Raw genomic sequence first — 19,646 nt, 5'->3', positions numbered from 1 at the left:
GAGGTCTTGGTTCCTATTTCACCCCAATTTCTCCCCTGTTTGACCTGCATGCTGCCTAGGAATAACAGCCGGAGGTGAGCACATGACTATCTGCTACAGAGAAAGCTGGCCTAACCATTTCCTGGCAGCCAGTGCTTTAGAAATCTCACATTTTTATTAAAATAAGTTGGTTCCTGACTCTAGAGCTTGATTATGCCCAGCTGGACTCTATCAATGTGTTATGACTGTAAACATTAGGGGCCCAGTCCCCCACCGGTGTAGGTCTGCACAGCTCCAGGTTTGATGGGGCTTTGCAGATTAAACCAGCTGATGATTTGGGCCTAAACCAGGCCTGGTTTACATTCTGCAAAACCAAAACCAGTGGTGGTTTGGAACCTGGCCCTCTGCTACCCAAACCTCACCCCACCAGGTAGGGCATGACTGGAAGGGTTTGGGTTTGGCCCATTGCTAACTTAAATGGTCACTGGTCATTCAGCCATCGAGGCAAGCAGGAGTAGGGCCCAGTATCTGCCATGCAGCCTCTCTCCCTATACGTATCATAGCAACAGCGCAAGAGCCCCACGCCACTGTCTGTTCTGTCTGGCGCAGGTAGATGCACCGGCCACTTGACCGGCTCTGGTAACTCTCCAGGCAGGCGGCCAATCCACCCCAGAGGCTTTTCAGCCACAATACTCTGTTCCTTTCTCTGGAAAAACAAAGTGAAGGCAGCTCCTCTCAAGGACTGAAATGTCACATGAGGCTTCTCAGACTAATAACAAAGGCTGTGCCCTTCTCCCTCAGAGCCGCATGGACGCCAGGTGTCTCTGTGCCTCCAGCTTCACCCCGGAATACAAAAGGGAACTGCCACTAAGGCAGAAAGGCGAGAGAATTACGACAAGGCCAGGAAATGCGGGTGTCAGGTTGTCATCTGGGTTCCAAGCCTTTTGCTTTGGGCTTCTCTCTTGTGTTCTTTGCAAGCTAGAAAGGAGAAGTACTTTCCAGGGTGGCCTTCCAATTCTGTTTGTCAATGATTCTGACATGGGTCCCATAAAAAACTTCCGTTCTCTGCTTGTCTGGCACAAAGACAAGGAGCTTCAGTCTGAGGTACGGATAAGGCACCCAGAGCTCCCCCCTGCTGCTCCATCAGCGGGCTTCAGCCTGACCTGTGGGACCCCCTGTACCCGGGAGAGGCCGTTCAGGCTCCAGGGCTATCCTGTCTTCACCTCTCTCTGAAGCTGCCCTCCGGGGCGCCAAGTGGCGTCTCTGAGTCTCCTGCCTGCTAGGAAATGGACTGAGGCCTCCACTCCTTCCACAGCTCTGCCTGGGTGGGGAGGAAACTGCCACATGTGGAGCCCAAACCAAACGCCCTCCAATGTCCATGGCCTGTCCCAGATCTACGCCCTCTGGCCTTTTTCACCCGGAAAAGTGTCTTCCCTAAAAAGCCTCAAACATCTAGACATGAGGAAAGGGAACATATGTGAACAGCAAGCCAATGGCTTTTATAGGTGCTGGTAGGGCTGCCAACTTTCTAATCGCAGAAAACCGAACACACTAGCCCCGCCCCTGCCCTGAGGCCCGCTCCCACTCACTACATCCCCCATCCCTCAGTGGCTAGCTCTCCCCCACCCTCACTCACTTTCACTGGGCTGGGGCAGGGGCTGGGGGTCAGGACTCTAACTGGGGGTGTAGGCTCCGGGTGGGCCAGAAATGAGGGGTTCAGGGTGCAGGAGGGGGCGGGAAGGGGTGAGGGTGCCGGCTGGGGGTGCTGACTCTGGGGTGGGACCAGAAATGAGGGGTTCAGGGTGCAGGAGGGGGGTCTGGGCTGGGGCAGGGAGTTGCGGTGTGGGAAGGGGTGAAGGTGCCGGCTGGGGGTGCTGGCTCAGGGGTGGGGTTGAGGATGAGGGGTTTGGGGTGCAAGAGGGGGCTCCAGGCTGTGGGGTGGGACTGAGGGATTCGGGGTGCAGGAGGGGGTTCTGGGTTTGGTGAGGCTCGGGGTTGGGCAGGTTTACCTCAGGCAGCTCCTGGTCAGTGGCGCAGCGGAGCTAAGGCAGGCTCCCGGCCTGTCCTGACTCTGCGCTGCACCCCGGAAGCAGCCAGCAGATCTCCGCGCGCTGCTCTCGCCCGCAGGCACCGCCCCACCACCTCCCATTGACCGCAGTTACACGGGGCCAGATCCCACTGACATATGACTGAACCTTGCAAAAACAGGCCCAGTGCTGCTGGGAGGGAGCTTGGGTTACAACACAAACCCCTCTAAATGATGATACTAAGCAGGCTGATAGCCATATGGCTTTGATATTAGTTACATGCAGGCCTGAAACCTTTGGCTGAGCTCCACTAGAGGCATTTCAGGACATTTGGCCATAGGGTGCCCGTCTGGTAGAGTGCAATGGAGGAGACGCGTGGGTCCTGAACCCACAGGTAAGCCCTGAGTCGTGTTTTAGGGAACACGGGCACTTGTTACGTATTTACTTTTCATTCTATACTCCACCCTGAACTGTGTCAGGCAAAGGACCCATGAAGATTTATATAAGAATGGCCAGCCTGAGTCAGACTAAAGGTCCATCTAGCCCACTATCCTGTCGTCCGGGAGACTCCACCAGTGGTGTAGCTAGGAGTGGAAATTTGGGTGGGCTCCGACTTTCGGGTGGACAGGCAATGATAGCCTGTGCTAGCCAGGGCGACTCCAGGCACCAGCCGACCAAGCACGTGCTTGGGGTAGCACCTTGTAAGGGGCGGCCAATCTTGGGGTGGCGGGGGGCGCTCAGGGCTTTGTTTTTTTGTGGGTTTTTTTGGTTCGGCAGGGCGGCGCTCGAGGTTTTTTTGTTGTTGTTGGTTTTGTTTCGGCGGCGTGAGGTGGCGCTCGGGGGGATGTTTTGGCGGTGTGGCACTTGTGGGGGGTGTTTTGGTGGGGCAGCGCGGCGCTGGGGGGGGTGTTACGGCGGGGCAGCGCTCTTTTTTTGTTTTGTTTGGGGCAGCAAGAAAGTTAGAGCCGGCCCTGGTGCTAGCTCAGCTTCTCCCCTGACACCACACCCTGTTCCTAGCCCCGGTTCACAACCCTTGGGGTTTTGGTATTTTCTCCCCTAGCTTTCTCATCCTTCCCCTTGTTGCCTCTGGAAAAGGGAAGAAACAAAAGAAATTAAACCCAAAAGTGTGCTGACCGACTCCCCCCCTCCACTGCTGCAAATCAGTGGGCTCCACTGAAGCCTGATTTTTCCCCAGCTGAGGATCGGGCCCTAGAAGTATCTGACTCAGCCAGGCATTTGTCACTGAACGGCTGCACCCAGCCATCTTTCCCGTCTGCCAATAGTAATGTATGATTCCAATGGAAAATAATTTGCTATAAGAAATCATTGGCCCAGGATTCCAGCAGCCTTTAAATGTGTACTGAACTTCTCACCCCAATTACGCTGATGTAATGGGTTGTGATTTGTTTTTCTTCATTCCCAGAGTGCTGGGGCTCCAGCCACATTAACATGCAATGGGAAGCTGTTCAGAACTGAGTCATTTTCCTCAGCAGTATTTGTTCGTACACAATTTTAGTTGCTAGCAACCCACTTTAAGTTTGGTGAACACTTACTGACTGCGGAAGAAGCGGCCTAGCCGGCCTTTCCATTGATTGCTCTTTCAAATGGATGTTAAAGCTGAGAAGAGAAAGATGTTGCAAAACAACAGTTTGCTCTGTTGTTCCCCACACCCAAATGTAAAAGAGACAGTTCCTGATGTGGTGCTGCCTGCATGCACCTGCTTCCTGAGGTTACGCTGCACTGATTTATAAATTTCCAAACTGTACACGCATGTGGTTGTGAGTGAGTGATTAAGAATGAATTCCTCTTTACAGGCCACTTCAATTCCTGCATGCATGCAGCCTGGCACAACCGTCATCAGCCTGGCTGTGCATTGCACTAAAAGACACTTGAAAGTTTGCGTACTTTATCTCTCAGTCTGTGGTTTTGGTCATTTTGTATAAAAAAAAATTTTTTTAAACAGCATTACTGAACCTTGGACAACATCAGCAGGCTTGTTTGACATCCAAAATACTGTCAATTACAACATCACAAGCACATTTTGACATATTAACATGTGCAAAAGTATTATATGTGTGAACTGAAATATTGACGCTCTGGGGCACCGGGTTGGGTACAAAGCAGTAAACCAACAGGGTATCACTGAAAGTTGAAGATTTCATACATTTCATACAACTTGTAACCATTTCTTTGGAGCAGTTTATGGAGTCACGTCCTGTCGTCAGGGGCCCACTTGGAGCTGAGCACGTTAGGGTCTGGATGCACTAGCAGTAAGGTGCAAAGCAGCTGCACGGCACAGGAGTATCTGGGCCAATGTTTGTCTTTTGTTTTATTATGACCTATTTCGTTGTCATAAACGATTACAGCGTAGCGACTTGCATTAATCAATCAATTATCATTAAATGCTGTAGCCAGTGAACTGAGCGGCTGGCACTGTTTAACAAGTAGACTAATTCATTTGTATAAAATTCACACTATCATGGGGATTTTCCGAACAACATGATTTTTTGCATGGGTACATATATGCACACCCACGCACACCCACACACACCAAGCCACACGCATACACACACTTAGATTGTAAGGTCTTTGGGAAAGGGACCCTCTTTTTGTTGTGTTTGTACAGCGCCAAGCGTCCTGGCCCTTCACTGGGGGCTACCTGCTGCTACTAAAAAACATGTACATCAACTAAAACACACACATACATATGGGCACACACACACACAGGATGGGGTGGGGTGAAAGGAAGGTGTACCTGTTGGATTTTGACCTCAAATTCAGTTTGTTCCTGTCAATACTGAGCCTTCTCTTTTCTCTTCCAGCGTCTATGTATTCAGAAATACAGAGGGAGCGTCCTGAGGTTAGGAATTTCATGTCTCACCCAGACTACGTAGATGGAAATCCGGATCTCATCAGACCTAAGAAGCTCCTAAATCCTGTAAAAGCCTCGAAAAGCCACCAAGAGCTCCACAGAGAGCTGCTTATGAACCACAAAAGGTGAGGCAAAGATGCAAACACCTCTTCAGCTGCCTTTGCATTGGGCTGGACGAGAGAGACTGTGGTTTCTGGTGTCACTGTGGTTTCTGGTTCAGCTCAGGAGTGACTCGTCAGAAAGCCGCAGTCTGGGGTTTTTGTGGTAAAGCTCTTTATTGTTATGGGCAAATAGCAAAAGGTGTGAAACAGGCTACGGTGGGAGGCGGCGTCTCTCTGCCATGCTGTGACCCAGATTGTAAACGAATCGCTCCGTCATTCGGAAAAGCTAGGGAGTTCCTAAATGCCGGGCCTGCTTTTCAGAGCTGCAGAGAGCTCACCAGCCACTCCAACAGAAGGCAGTGGGAGCTGCAGGTGCTGTCTTGTGTCCCACAAACATGCCCCCCTCCTGTCTTACTCCCCCACCCACCAGGCAATGCCGTGATTTACAGCCCTTCTATGCCTCTTGGAGTGTTTGATGTGAATTTTGTGCTGGGGAAAGGTGGCCTGCTCTGTTTATTGACAGTGCGGATCATATCAATGCAAGATCCTGCACACTGGGAAAATGCTGACACCTGTTTCCCTACAAGCAGACTGCTGCTAGATTAAAGCTTGAGCTAGCATTCAAGGGCCTCATTCTCTAGTGTGTTACTTCAGTGTAACCGTATTGTAATCAATGGAGTTACACAGCAGTGTAAAGCTGGAATATGGCAATAGGGAATCAGGCCCAACAGGTGCATGGGCATTCCCGCAGTAACGTGGAAAGTGATGATTTCAAAAGCACATTTGGTACAGAGCCCTTTGAGCAAGGAGCGAATTCTACTGACTCTCAGGGGGATGTTTCCTAACCGTCTGAACTGTTTGCAAATCTGACACCATCAAACATGAACCATTGGAGAAGAGTGAGGGGGGATTTGATAGCTGCTTTCAACTCCCTGAAGGGGGGTTCCAAAGAGGATGGAGCTCAGCTGTTCTCAGTGGTGGCAGATGACAGAACAAGGAGCAATGGTCTCAAGTTGCAGTGCGGGAGGTCCAGGTTGGATATTAGGAAACACAATTTCACTAGGAGGGTGGTGAAGCACTGGAATGTGTTACCTAGGGAGGTGGTGGAGTCTCCTTCCTTGGAGGTTTTTAAGGTCAGGCTTGACAAAGCCCTGGCTGGGATGATTTATTTGGGGATTGGTCCTGCTTTGAGCAGGGGGTTGGACTAGATACCTCCTGAGGTCCCTTCCAACCCTGATATTCTATGATTCTATGAAATAATAATAATATCCATTTGCTTGGCTAGTTATAAACAGCAGGGAGAGTGAGTAGTGACGGCAGTAATCATAAGAGACAAATCAAGGTATTTAATTGGCTAACAATCAAGCCTTCCGAAAGCAAATTGGCGTCATTGATATTGACACAACCTGGACTTGGACTTGACCCTGACATTACAGGTGATAATGTGGACTTAGACAGGTCACCTGCGCACACCACGCTGGGAGAAGAGCAGAGAATGCACTTTGTTTAGCTAAACTTTTCACTGATCAATGCAAAAGTGAGCTGCAATTTGATGTTAGAGCGTTGGGCGTGCTGCCTTATGTTACTTCCACTTAGCCCACTAGATGTCACCAGAATGCAGCCTATACTACCACGAGCTCGCTCTCTCTCTCTTGAGAACCTCAGACATCTTTTCTTTAAACTCCAATTAGGGTTCTCAAAACGTCAATTGTCCCCCTTCCCGCCCTCCCCCCACGCCTCCCACACCAGGCCTTGTGGAGACTAAGAGCTGAAAAGTGACCAAGAAAATCCTCGTTCCAGAAGAATGCGTGGAGCCCCAGACCCTTTAAATTGCCACCAGAGCCCCACACTAGAGCCCTGTGGTAGGGCTGCGGGGCTCTGGGGGCTATTTAAAGGGCCGGGGCTTTAGAAGCAGGGGAGCCCTGGGCCCTTTAAATAGCCCCCAGAGCCTTGGGATAGCGGGGGGCTCCGGGGGCTATTTAAAGGACTGGGGCTCCAGCTGCCTCTGCTGCACCCCCTGCCCGCACCAGCCCCGCACCCCCTGCCCTGCCCCTGTCTCCAGCCAGGCCCTTCTGCACCCCCTGCCCTGCCTCCAGCCCTGCACCCCCTGTCCTGCCCACACCAGCCCCGCCCCCCTGCCCTGCCTGCAGCCAGCCCAGCACCCCCTGCCCACAGCCAGCCCCTGCCGCACCTCCTGCCCACAGCCAACCCTTGCCGCACCCTCTGCCCTGTCTCCAGCCAACCCCTGCCGCACCCCTCTGCACCCCTGCCTGAAGCCAGCCAGCCCCACACACACCCCTGCCTGCACCAGCCCCGCACTCCCTGCCCTGCCTGCAGCCAGCCCCTGCCGCACCCCCATGCCTGAAGCCAGCCAGTCCCGCACTCCTCTGTCTCCAGCCCTGCCAACCCATGCCGCACCCCCCATGCGGCCCTGCCTGAAGCCAGCCAGCCCACCCCACACCCCGTCTCCAGCCAGCCCCGCACCCCTTGCCCTGCCTGCAGCTAGACCCTACCTCCAGTCAGCCCCTGCCCTGCCTGCAGCCAGCCCCATGTCCACTGGTGCCCTGCAGTTCCCAGGGCAGTAACCCTGCACACCTGCTTCAATGAGGGGGGCAGGGAGCAGCTGGGATCCACACATGTGCACAACCTAGGGTGACCAGACAGCAAGTGTGAAAAATCGGGACAGAGGGTGGGGGGGTAATAGGATCCTATATAAGAAAAAGACCCAAAAATCGGGACTGTCCCTATAAAATCGGGACATCTGGTCACCCTAGCACACCCCCAGGGAGTGGCGGGGACCCACACATGTGAAACGGAGCTCATTAATAACCAATCAACAGCATATATGACACAATGTACATATTATATAATTTTATTATTTATATAGTTATGGAAAGTAAATAATACATGGAAGAAATGAAAGACTTTAATTTAAACATGTTTTATTTTTATTTTTTTTTTGTTAGTCATCCCTGCCGGGGCCCTGCCGAAAATGTTCGAATTGGGCCCCGCACTTCCTAAAGACAAGTTTCAGAGTAACAGCCGTGTTAGTCTGTATCCGCAAAAAGAAGAACAGGAGTACTTGTGGCACCTTAGAGACTAACAAATTTATTAGAGCATAAGCTTTCGTGGACTACAGCCCACTTCTTCGGATGCATATAGAATGGAACATATAATGAGGAGATATATATACACACATACAGAGAGCATAAACAGGTGGGAGTTGTCATAAGCTTTCGTGGACTACAGCCCACTTCTTCGGATGCATATAGAATGGAACATATAATGAGGAGATATATATACACACATACAGAGAGCATAAACAGGTGGGAGTTGTCTTACTAACTCTGAGAGGCCAATTAATTAAGAGAAAAAAACTTCTGAAGTGATAATCAAGCTAGCCCAGTACAGACAGATTGATAAGAAGTGTGAGAATACTTACAAGGGGAGATAGATTCAATGTTTGTAATGGCTCAGCCATTCCCAGTCCTTATTCAAACCGGAGTTGATTGTGTCTAGTTTGCATATCAATTCTAGCTCAGCAGTCTCTCTTCTGACCTGTGACTTAGGGCTTCATGTGGCCCATTATAAAGAAGGTTGGAGGCATTTGCAAAATCGGAATCTATCTCTGGCTGGATTTTGAACAGCCCAGTGGTGGAAGGTGCTTGAATCTAGGGATTTGCTTCAAGACCTTCTCTCATGTGCCCACAATGCATTAATACACAGGTGAAAGCTCCAGACATGTCTCATTTCCAGTGAGCCCATCAGGTCGTCTACCTCGGCTGCTCGGACCAGCACTGCTGTATTAATACGCATCCCAAGGATGAAACTCCTCAGTTATTGACAGAAACGTCTGCGTTCAGGAGAAGGGCCTTTGATTTTGGCCAAAAGGCCCAAACGCTCTCGGTCAGGCAGGAGCATCGCTATATTAGCTCCATCTCTAAAATCCGCAGAGCCAGAAAGTGAGTGGAGGAGCACCTAGACTAGATACAACGAGGAAATAATCTGCTTGAGGTTTAGAGGGAAACCGCAGGGCTAATTGCTGTCACTCACTCCCTCTGCTGGTAAAAAAGAAAAAACTCAGGCACTTAAACAGCCCCATAAAGTTACACATGATTACAGCTACGTTTTAGTCACGGGTAGTTTTAGTAAAAGTCATGGACAGGTCACAGGCAGTAACCAAAAATTCACGGCCGGTGACCTGTCCATGACTTGTACTATATACCCCTGACTAAATCTTGGGTGTTCTAAGGCAGTAGGTGGCCCGGGGGTGCCGTGGGTGCTCTGGGGCAGGGAGTGGCTTGGGAGCGCTATGGTTGATCTAGGGGGGGACCGGGGGCACCTCAGATGCTCTGGGGGGGCAGCGCTTGGCCCACGGGTGCTGGGGGGGATGGGCGGCAGTGCCCGGCCTGGGACCCCCGCAGGTGCTGGGGACAGGGGGGCTGGGCAGTGGCTGCCAGGGACCCCGCTGCTGCTGGGCTGGGGGGCGCAGTGGCAGAGACCTCTGCTTCTGCTGCTGGGGGACGAAGGGGGCGGTGGCCTGAGATTGCCTCAGCAGCAGCCGGTGCAGCTGGCCCAGGGGCTGCCCGAGATATTTGGACAGGCCCGGAGCCAGCCGCACCGGCCACCGCAGAAATCACGGAGGTCCCAGAAAGTCACAGAATCCATGATCTCCGTGACAGACTCACAGCCTTACACATGATCCTGGTTTAGAATTTAGCTACAAATTAATAAGAAAGGCCACTCCAGACTGTCCCACTTCCCCCAACTCACAGGACTTGACGGTGGCAATGGACCAGGGGCACCAGCTCTGGCTAGCTTTCTATGCCCATGACTCCCAGCCACTCACTGTAAACAGCACACATTTGCCAGGATGCCCTGCACTCCAGTATGCACCGCTGCATGTTACATATCCCCTATTAATGCATTCATGAGTTAAGAGCAGATACAAATCGCTACATGTTCCCAGCCCATAAACTTCATTAACCTGTAGCTAAAGTGTAAAATCTTCATTATGTTAGTTGAACGTTGCTTGGGTTTTGCATGTCGTTTCGGGGAGTGGATGAGCTCCAACCCAGGAATAAGTGAGTTTCCATTTTATTTACTGTGATGTCTTTCGATTTCGGCACCAGGCCTTGCGTCATTATTCAGCTGGGTGAGGAAGGGCCATTTAGAACCACATCCAACGCCCACTGAAACGGTTGGGAGTCTCTCTGACGATTTCAATGGGCTTTGGCTCAGGTCTTCAATGTTCCTATTTGGATCTGAAGACTGGGCCCCAGCTCTCTGAACCAGCAGGCTCCGCACACGTCGAACGGCAATGAGATTCTGGGCTGAAGGCAGAAAGGGCTCCAGCTCAGGGATACTCTGCGTTCTGTTCACAGAGGCTTGGGCGTGGAGAGCAAGCCGGAGCTCCAGCGCGTGCTTGAGCACCGACGGCGAAATCAGCTGCTCCGGCAGAAAAAGGAAGAAGAAGAGGCAAAGAAATTGCAGTCTCCATTTGAACAAGAGCTCCTGAAGCGACAGCAGAGACTGGATCAGGTAGAGACTGAATTTTAAATCACTCCCGATGTTATCTGAAGTGCCCCGCACACGGGCTGGAAGGTGCTTAAAATGGAGCCAAGTCCAAAGAGAGGGTTTGCTCTCCATGGCCTTATTCCTACCCCGAGTGCGAACTACAGTGGCTGAGTAAAAACAACAAGGCGTCTGGTGGCACCTTAAGGACTAACAGATTTATTTGGGCAGAAGTGGCTGAGTAGTGGCACTCCAAGGCATCCTGTCCCCAGTGGGCAGCCTCTGGCAAAACACCCCCCAGAGACTGCCGGAAATTGTCGACATAACATTTTTTCACCAGAAAATGCCAATCGCTCTAAACCAAAACCTTCCCCGGGAAAGTATTGGGATGGGCAAAGCTTTTGCTGGGAAGGTTTCTCGGGTCCAGGATGGAATTTCTGGTCAAACCCCGAGAGAGGAAGACCCACCCGGGAATAGCCAGTAATCCAGGGGTTAGGGTTATTGCCTAGGCCATGCGGAGCCAGGTTCTGGTCCTGGCTCTGCCTGATGCAGCCTCTCACATCCCAGGTGCACGCCCTAACCACTCGGCTCTTGGCTGGTCTCTGTCTCGCTCGCTCTCAATTTCGGGGTGTAAAATTTCGAAAGGTCTCAGTCTGTTCTGGTGCAGAACGAAACCTAATGGCAACACCATGACATTTGTCACAAAACGGTATTTTTGTTTGCTGGCCAGGCCCACTCTATAGCATTCCATACACCTGTGCTGGCAGGAACCAGGGCCTCCCTTCAGACCTGCTGCCAGCCCAGGCGACTGAGTGAATTTCATTCTGATTTTACTGTCTAGTTTCTCAAACTACATACAATTGAAATCTTTAGCTGTTCCAGATCTAATAACTACATTAAAATAATAGTTTATAATTATCCATTGTTTATTTATGTAGGGACAGATTTGCTCCCCTTACGCACATTAAATAGTACCTTACTCTGTAAATAGCTCCACTGAAACCAACAGGACTAATAGCAGAACAAGATGCTACTCAGTGTGAGTAAGAGCTACAGAATCCGGCCAGTAGTAATTAAGTATGAAACCTGCAACAATGTAGTGAATGGATTGCACTGCTATTCCCTAGCAGACAAATAACATTCACTTTCTTTCTTCTAGCTGGAGAGAGGACAAGAGAAGCATGAAGAACATGCACCAGAATTTATTAAAGTAAAAGAGAACTTGAGAAGAACATCAACGCTAACTGGGGAAGAGAAAGTAGTGTAGCATCTGCCAAACCTAAATGGAGGATCATATCAAGCTGGCGCTAATACCTACACACTGACAGCTTTGTATGTGGTGGACATTTACAGCCATGTCCTTGGGGCTACTTACTGTTACTAATGCTTGCTCCAGTAGAAATGCATAAAAGGGCTTTCCCGTCCAGGACAGGGTATTTAAATGGTAAAGCTGCGGTATTTACCAGTAGAAGTACACACATGAGGAGATGTGGAAGCAGATGATGTCATTCTCCCCTCAACTTGTGGGTTCATGCTAACATCCATCCCTATTAACTCTTGGTTAACCCCTTGAGATACAGCATATGCTCAAGACAGAGGCATTTATGGAGTGACAGCTCTCCAACAGGTTTGGGAGACCCTCCTAAGTAATCATACCAGATGATCTCAGACCGGGTGGCTGCTGGTCCTGAAATCTACAGGATAGCAGCTGTAGCTTGGGAGGGCTTCCTGGAAACCTGCAGGTGACACCTTAAAGGGATGATCCTGCATATTGCTGGGAATGGCCTCGGTGACGCGCAGGGGCCAGCTGGGAGAGCTATAGGGTGACTGTAAGATTTAAGCCTTAGAGAAGCTGTGTGTCCTCGCAGTACTCCCACGTTTAGCTGCTGTGAGAAACTCAAGTCCCATATCTGCGTGTTACTGAATCAGCCTTGCCAAACAGGCTGGGACAGCTCTTTCCCGGTATCGGTCCTGAAGTTACACCGAAAATCTGTTAACGAACTAGGACATAGCTACATAGCAGGGAGCACGTTGGGCTGCACCACAGAGGCCACCTGGGGTTTAAGGCTAATGTTAGACACTTAAAGCAAAGACTGGGAGTTCTGAGCATTACCGTTAATCAAACTGCACCCTGCCCTGCCAGCAGGTCCCCTTGGACCAGAGAAGCTCATACCGGGAGAGTCAGAGTGGCAGCCTCATTGACTCTTCTCTCCAGATTGTTGGGCTTTGGGTCCCCTCCCACCCGCTAGGCACCTGTTATTTTAACAGCTCTGAAAAGCGTGTTCCTGGTGCATTGCTTGACAGCTGGTGTAGGCGGGGTGGGGGAGGTCAGTATAGAGCCCCTCAGACCTAGCAGCTGCTCGACTTAGTGCTACAGCATAGCTGGGACCTGCACCAGTTTTTGTGATCTGTGGATCACTGCAAAATACTTGGTCATGCTCCTTTGTTATCCTTCTCCCCTGGAGGCCTGTTAAGGGGAGAGCGGCCACGCTCATTTGCCATGAATGCAGAGTATCCTCTCGTGTTCATGGTGGCAGAGGCCAGTGTGTGTTGCCATGGAAGGTGGCGCCTTTGCAGTCAGAACTGCCGCACTCCTAATCAAACTTCAGCTCCCCCCATTCCTGAACTTTGGGGACGTTCCGATCTGGAGCAAAATCCTCTGGCTCGGGCCCATCTTGGTTTCTTATCATTCACTGTTTCCCCGATAAAATGCCTTTGGATACTGACCGTCTGATCGCAGCAGTCAGTGGCCATGGCCTGTGACAAAGGCATCAGACGATTAACCAATATCCCCGGCGTGAGCCCCAGCGGCGTCACATGCCAAGTCTATATGCACTGGGGATTCAGCACATCTCTCTTAAAAAGTGAAAGCAACCCCCACAGGCACATTGTCTGGTCTCCCCACGCTCTGCTAGTTCAAGAGACTGTTGCTTATTCAGGCAGCAAATGTTTGTTTCCAAAATCTATTGCCTCTGGTCAACATAGAGCCAATGCAATAGCTACTCCAGCCTTTCTGCTCAAGGCAGCTTGTTGGGCAATCAGTGTGTTGTGGTTTTTTAGAGAGAAATTTCTCACCGACACAGAAGGGGAGCAGTTGGGACCATTTTACACATGGCTGTGAAGAACAGTGTGTTACACCTGCTAAGTAGCATCAACTTACCTAACATGGAGTCCTGTGGCACCTTATAGACTAACAGCTGTATTGGAGCGTGAGCTTTCGTGGGGGAATGCCCCTTTGTCAGGACTCTTTGTTGCTTTTTACAGATCCAGACTAAAATGCTACCCCTCTGATACTTGACTAACACTGTTATTAGCCAAACCTAACTGAGCTGGGTTTCTGATGGCTACATTGCTTTCCTCCCAGGGCTTACACCACTGGTTACGGTGTCTTAATTAAATATGGCCAAGAAATGAAACAAACTAACATGGCTCCTTGAAGGGTGAAATTCACCCCAGTGCAGACAGCCTGCACCCGTTACGCTCCAGGCGAATCACTCACCCTAAGCAGAGCACAGGACCATACGTCAGCTCCTTGCACTGCAGTGAATTCCACCTAAAAGAGCTAAGCGCTTGCATAAAGGAAAACCTGCAGTACTGGTAGCAACCGTGCCCTTTGAATCCATAGCATGAAATCCAGCAGGGCCAAGAACAACATGGGCACGTCTGTAAATCCCTATCGGTGGAATGGTTGAGTAGGCTCACGTCGGCTAAGACGTGGGGTGTGTCACCTTTTGACCAAGGATCTAGGTTATGGGTGATGGTAAAGCATGAATGCATCCTGGCAGGAAAAAGGAAGAGAGGGGCCAAATCATGCCGTTCTGACTCGGGGTAAGTTCCCCAGGGATGCCAGAAGAAATGTGCCTGCCTGTGGAGAGACAAGGGCCAAACTACAGCCGAGCCGAACGGCACAGTGGGTACGGCCCCACAAGGTTGACCCCACATGCCCCTGTGCACTATGCAGCCAGGCTCCATAGCATCAGGCTCCCTGGTGGAGACTGGGCGAGGCGGAGGGATGGCCAATGGGTCCACACACAGACCAGAGCCACCGATCTCGCCATAATCCATGACAGCCCAACTGCTAGAGTAACCCTCGCAAATCAGTTGCCTGGTTCCCTGCTCCCTGTTCCATACTGTGGAAGAGGGTTCCCTCCTCTCTAGTCCCTGCATTTGTCCCCCAACACAGGGTGGGAGCGAGGCAGATGTTCACCCTGAGCAAGGACTGCAGGCTCTAGCTCTGAGGGGTTGTACATTTGAAATGATGCTGTGAGTATTTAAGGGTTTACTGGCAGGTTTTAAAGTGCATCATTTTCAAACACAAATATCCTCACCTGTGTTACCTGGCAACCGGTTAAGGTGTTAAAACTGATGCTCCGTTCACCACAGATACCGTCTGTATTTCACCCGCCACTCTGCTTGGCCTAGAAAAATGTGGGAGACAAGTTTCTAGTCAGGTTCTGGCCCTGACCCTGGAGTCTGGCCGCACTGTTCGGATTGTAAACACTGCAGGAAATGTTTAAATCCAAAGAAATTAAAACCAGTTGTCACTGAATTAAAAAATACTGATCAGTGACAACAGTTCTATCATTATTACCTTACTAGGTTTTGTAAAACCTTTTTTTTTTTTTTTTTTGCCTTCTTTTAAATAAAAACCTAAATGATGGGCCTAAACTTCCTGTTAGATTCCCTTTCAAAAGCTTCCGTAAATAAATGTGATTTACCCAAATGATGCACAGTCCCAATGTTACTGAAAAGACAACCTTTTGCATTGTTTATGCTCTCGAATGCTCTAGGTAGTATACATACTGTATGTGTGTATGTATATGCACTTACATATTATGCAATTTTATTCAAATTAACTGTTGTTGTTCACATTATTTAATGCACACATTTCTGAAGAAAGATGATCAGCAAATAAATCAAGTGATGATTGTATATTTTGCTCTTTTCCACAAGGAACTGAAAAAGCTCCATGGATGAAGGCAGACAACAGCCAAATAAAATGATTTCAAATTCAATCACTGAAGTCCGACAGTTGATTGGTCCATTAGTGCTGCAGTGTCAGGCTCAGCAAGAAAATGTTTTCCTCTCCCTGGGCCCAATCTTGCCTTCCTCGCTCACCCAAAACTCACACTGAATTTGCTGCAAGTAACTCTGCAAGAGCAGGCCCTATATCTGTGCGGCCCTCCCAGGGTCGGCTCTAGGCACCAGCAAAGCAAGCAGTTGCTTGGGGCGGCAGATTTGCAAAAGGCGCAAGAATCCAGCCTGGGAGCTGAGAACCAACAGGGGGCCCTGGGAGCTGTAGTTCCTTGGTTCGCTCCCTGCCTATAGAGCCAGCCCTGGAGCAGGGAAAGAACTACATTTCCCAGCATTCCCTTGGCAGCTATCAACAGGAAAGGGAAGGAGCATGGAACTGAAATCTGCAGCTTGCTGTGAATGGTAGGAACAGAGACGCTCTAGGTTTTTTGCCACCCCCCCCTGCCCTGGGCTCCCCCTGCACCCCTGTATTGCCCCAGCCCTGGGCTCTCCCCCCCCCGCACCCCCTGACGCCCCAGCTCTGGCCCCCACCTGCACCCCCTGCTCCCCCAGCCCTGGGCTCTCCCCCCCACGCCCCCTGCCGCCCCAGCTCTGGCCCCCACCGCACCCCCTGCTGCCCCAGCCCTGGGCTCTCCCCCCCGCACCCCTGCTGCCCCAGCTCTGGCCCCCACCTGCACCCCCTGCTCCCCCAGCCCTGGGCTCTCCCCCCCCCCCCCGCACCCCTGCTGCCCCAGCCCTGGACTCTCCCCCCCCCACGCCCCCTGCCGCCCCAGCTCTGGCCCCCACCGCACCCCCTGCTGCCCCAGCCCTGGGCTCTCCCCCCCCGCACCCCTGCTGCCCCAGCTCTGGCCCCCACCTGCACCCCCTGCTCCCCCAGCCCTGGGCTCTCCCCCCCCCCCCCGCACCCCTGCTGCCCCAGCTCTGGCCCCCCCCTGCTGCCCCAGCCCTGGGCCCTTCCCCCACCCTCACCTCTTGCCGCCTCAGCCCTGGGCTCTCCCCCAAAGAAGGAACTGGGGGGACTAAATGGATGGTGCACCTCTCTATCTGAAGCCTAGCAAGGGAGATATGTGGATCCCACTAGAATTTAAAATGAAAAGTAAGGGAGGGGAGGCTCTGGACGTGGGCAGCTTTAGATACAGTACCAGGCACGTAGGAGGATTTCCACTTCTGAGCCATGGAAGCAGAAATTGACTTTTCCTTTCCAGATATAGCTAATATTCAGAAAGGGAATCTAGCACCTGCCTTCCAGATTTGAACACCTCAAAATTCAGGAGTGCTCAAGCTCAGTTTGGGCGGCTGTTACTTCATTTCTCCCAAATCAAATATACTGATCCACTGTAACTTGCTGTAGAAAAAGTAGAATAAATTGAGCAAGAAATGCTTCCCAGTGGTTATTAGGATTGGAATTTCTATTTTCAACAGCCATTGCCTTTTGTTTGTTTGTTTAAAAGGAAGACAGTGATATTGCATTGGCAAATTCCCCATAGAAAGAAAGAGTGGAACAAAAGACTAATAAAGGCACCTCAACTTTTCCTCATTTATGTAGGACAGTCTTATAATATGCATCCAGATACCCTCCAATCACACACGCTGAAAATTGTTCCACTTTACTGCAGTTCTGTAACCATATGGGAACCAATCCTGTCTGTGTTCTGTGCTCATCTAAAATTCCTGCTGAATGACCTGCCCTGGGAGCAAGTTACCAGTGACCCAGGGCTGCGGCGGAAGGAGGGTGCAGGTCGGGGGGGGGGGGAGCCCAGGGCTGGGGCGGCAGGAGGTGTGTGTGGGGGGCAATGGTAGGGGGGTAAAGGGGAACCCAGAGCTGGAGTGGCAGGGGGTGTGGGGGGGGGGAGAGCCCAGGGCTGGGGAGGCAGGGGGGTGCATGTGGTGGGGGAGAGCCCAGAGCTGGGGTGGCAGGGGGGTGCATGTGGTGGGGGAGAGCCCAGGGCTGGGGTGGCAGGGGGGTGCGGCGAGGAGCCCAGGACTGGGATGGGGGGCAGCCAAAATTTTTTTTGCTTGGGGCGGCAAAAAACCTAGAGTCGGCCCTGTCTACGGTCCTCTTCCTCGGACGGCTTTTACATTTGTCTGCGATGGCTTCAGGCAGCTTTTGTTTTAAAGGGCATGGGGGGGAGGGTCTGTAAATGGACGGCATGATACTGCTCTCTTTTTCCTAATCACTACTAGACGAGAGTCTTCCTGTTGCATGTACATGCCTTCGTTGTGCGTAATGGCACTAGATACGCGGGTCGCTACATCTTCGGTTATGTGTTTCGCAGCCATTTTCATGTGAGGCTTAATCATTTCTAGCTCCTTCTCAAAAGTGGCCCAGCTTTTCTAAAAAGACGTTTTGATTCTGGTCTGTCTTTATTTCCGTAGTGCTGGTTCTGACGTGCTGTTTACTCTCAGGAACATAATGAAATAAGAAGCGTAATAGGAATGAATAGTGAGGCTGGGCAGTTGAATGGTGAGAGGGGGGCAGGGTGAAGCCACTCCTGGGGATGCAGCAGGTGAGGGGTGGGGAAAGGCAGCATCACTAATTGTCTTTCTTCCCTGCCCAACACTTTCAGACCCAGTTCCACCCAGTGACAGAGTTCTATTGAAAAGAGTTAATTTGGAAGGAAAACAATAGATAATTCTTTTGCCTAGGGCCTCAAGGGCTGCAGTTAAGTCCTTAAATTAAGTAAGTAAGTTCTGAAGCATCTCTATAAGGCAAGTATTAATACCGCCATTTTACAGGTGGGGAAACTGAGGAACAGAGCAGTTGAGTGAGGAATACTGAAACCTGGGAATGTGCTGAGCCCCTCTGAAAAGCAGCTACCCAGCAAACCAGCATCAGAGCCTAGAACTGCGTCTAGAAGGTCCACCTGTCAGACACACACACACACACACACACACACACACACACACACACACACACACACACACACACACACACACACACACACACACACACACACACACACACACACACACACACACACACACACACACACCTCTCTGTCGTGCCCGCAAGCTGCTTCCCTCACAGCTACACACGCCAGAGAAGATACTGACTGACTCATTCCCAGAAATGTTCATTGCTCAGGTGCCGAACCACTATGCATTGATAACCACTATGTGTCATTGCAAATTCGCTGCTAATAGAACCCCAGTACATTCACTCAGAAACAATTACACAAAAACCGATACCTATTTCAAAGAGCCACTGTAGCCCTATCCTTTTCCATCAGCAACCTGTTTATCAGCATGTCACCTACGCACCATAAGCCTTGATATGAGAGCCACTGTGTCAGTGATTTGCAGCTGTGCATGTGAATCAGATAGGAAAAAAACTCCACCCCAATCAAATCTCACAGAGGCTGGTTTTACCTTCTTTGTGCTTTATTTTAAAACTAAAGCATGGAAACTCAAATCCCACCCAAAACATTACAGTAATGTTGGCTGCACGGTCTAGTCTAGCCTGAGAAAAGCAAAAAATTATGATAATACTAAATTGCACCCCGGACAACATTCTGGGTTTGGATAATTTATAAAATGATTTTTAAAATATCACAAAGGTGACCAGTTTTATAATAGTTGAAATACAAGGCAAGACCATCATATAATTGAAATATACTGAAATCAAGTCAATACAAAGAAACACTTTCTATTGAACTCTCTGCTCAAATATAACATTGAGTCAATTGTTCCAGTGAGTCAAATATTAAATTATGTCAAATTCTGTTCAGAGGGTTTCCTATCTACACCCCTAGCACTTTTGCTGATAGGAAAAATTGTGTCCAGAATAATAAATACAAGACCGTGACATGTCTCCTTCCTGTCAACTTTGTAAAAGTTTTCTTATATTTATTCTCCAGCTGCTTACCAAGGGCTACCTGCCCACCCCACATGCATGGTTGTGACTCCCACTGAAGTCATGGGAGTTGTACCTGTTGAACTGGGGTACCTGATTTAGTGTCGAACACACTACTGTGCGTGTGTATAAACTGTGTGTATAAACTGGGATTACATAGACAGCCCCCTTTGTGCCCTGGTAAAATGCAATTATACCTGTGCACTAATAATGAAATGACTGGCATGCTGCATCCTGTTGGCAGGATGGAAATAAACCACCCACAA

General features: G+C 50.5%; 1 protein-coding gene across 2 annotated transcripts in view; it reads left to right on the top strand.

Annotated features, from left to right (window-relative positions):
* FAM107A (family with sequence similarity 107 member A) overlaps positions 1-15,508 on the top strand; it is a 61,311-nt gene extending 45,803 nt beyond the window's left edge. For both annotated transcript variants that reach the window (XM_054034653.1, XM_054034654.1), the window contains 3 exons: positions 4,829-5,003; positions 10,364-10,520; positions 11,653-15,508. In XM_054034653.1, the coding sequence (XP_053890628.1) occupies positions 4,829-5,003; positions 10,364-10,520; positions 11,653-11,760 (440 nt within the window). In that variant the 3' untranslated portion in view covers positions 11,761-15,508. The remainder of the gene's footprint in view (positions 1-4,828; positions 5,004-10,363; positions 10,521-11,652) is intronic.
* Positions 15,509-19,646: the final 4,138 nt, after the last annotated feature.

This window comes from Malaclemys terrapin, chromosome 7, assembly GCF_027887155.1.
Source record: "Malaclemys terrapin pileata isolate rMalTer1 chromosome 7, rMalTer1.hap1, whole genome shotgun sequence".
Classification (NCBI taxonomy): domain Eukaryota; kingdom Metazoa; phylum Chordata; order Testudines; family Emydidae; genus Malaclemys; species Malaclemys terrapin.
This window is presented reverse-complemented; position numbering and strand designations above follow the sequence as displayed.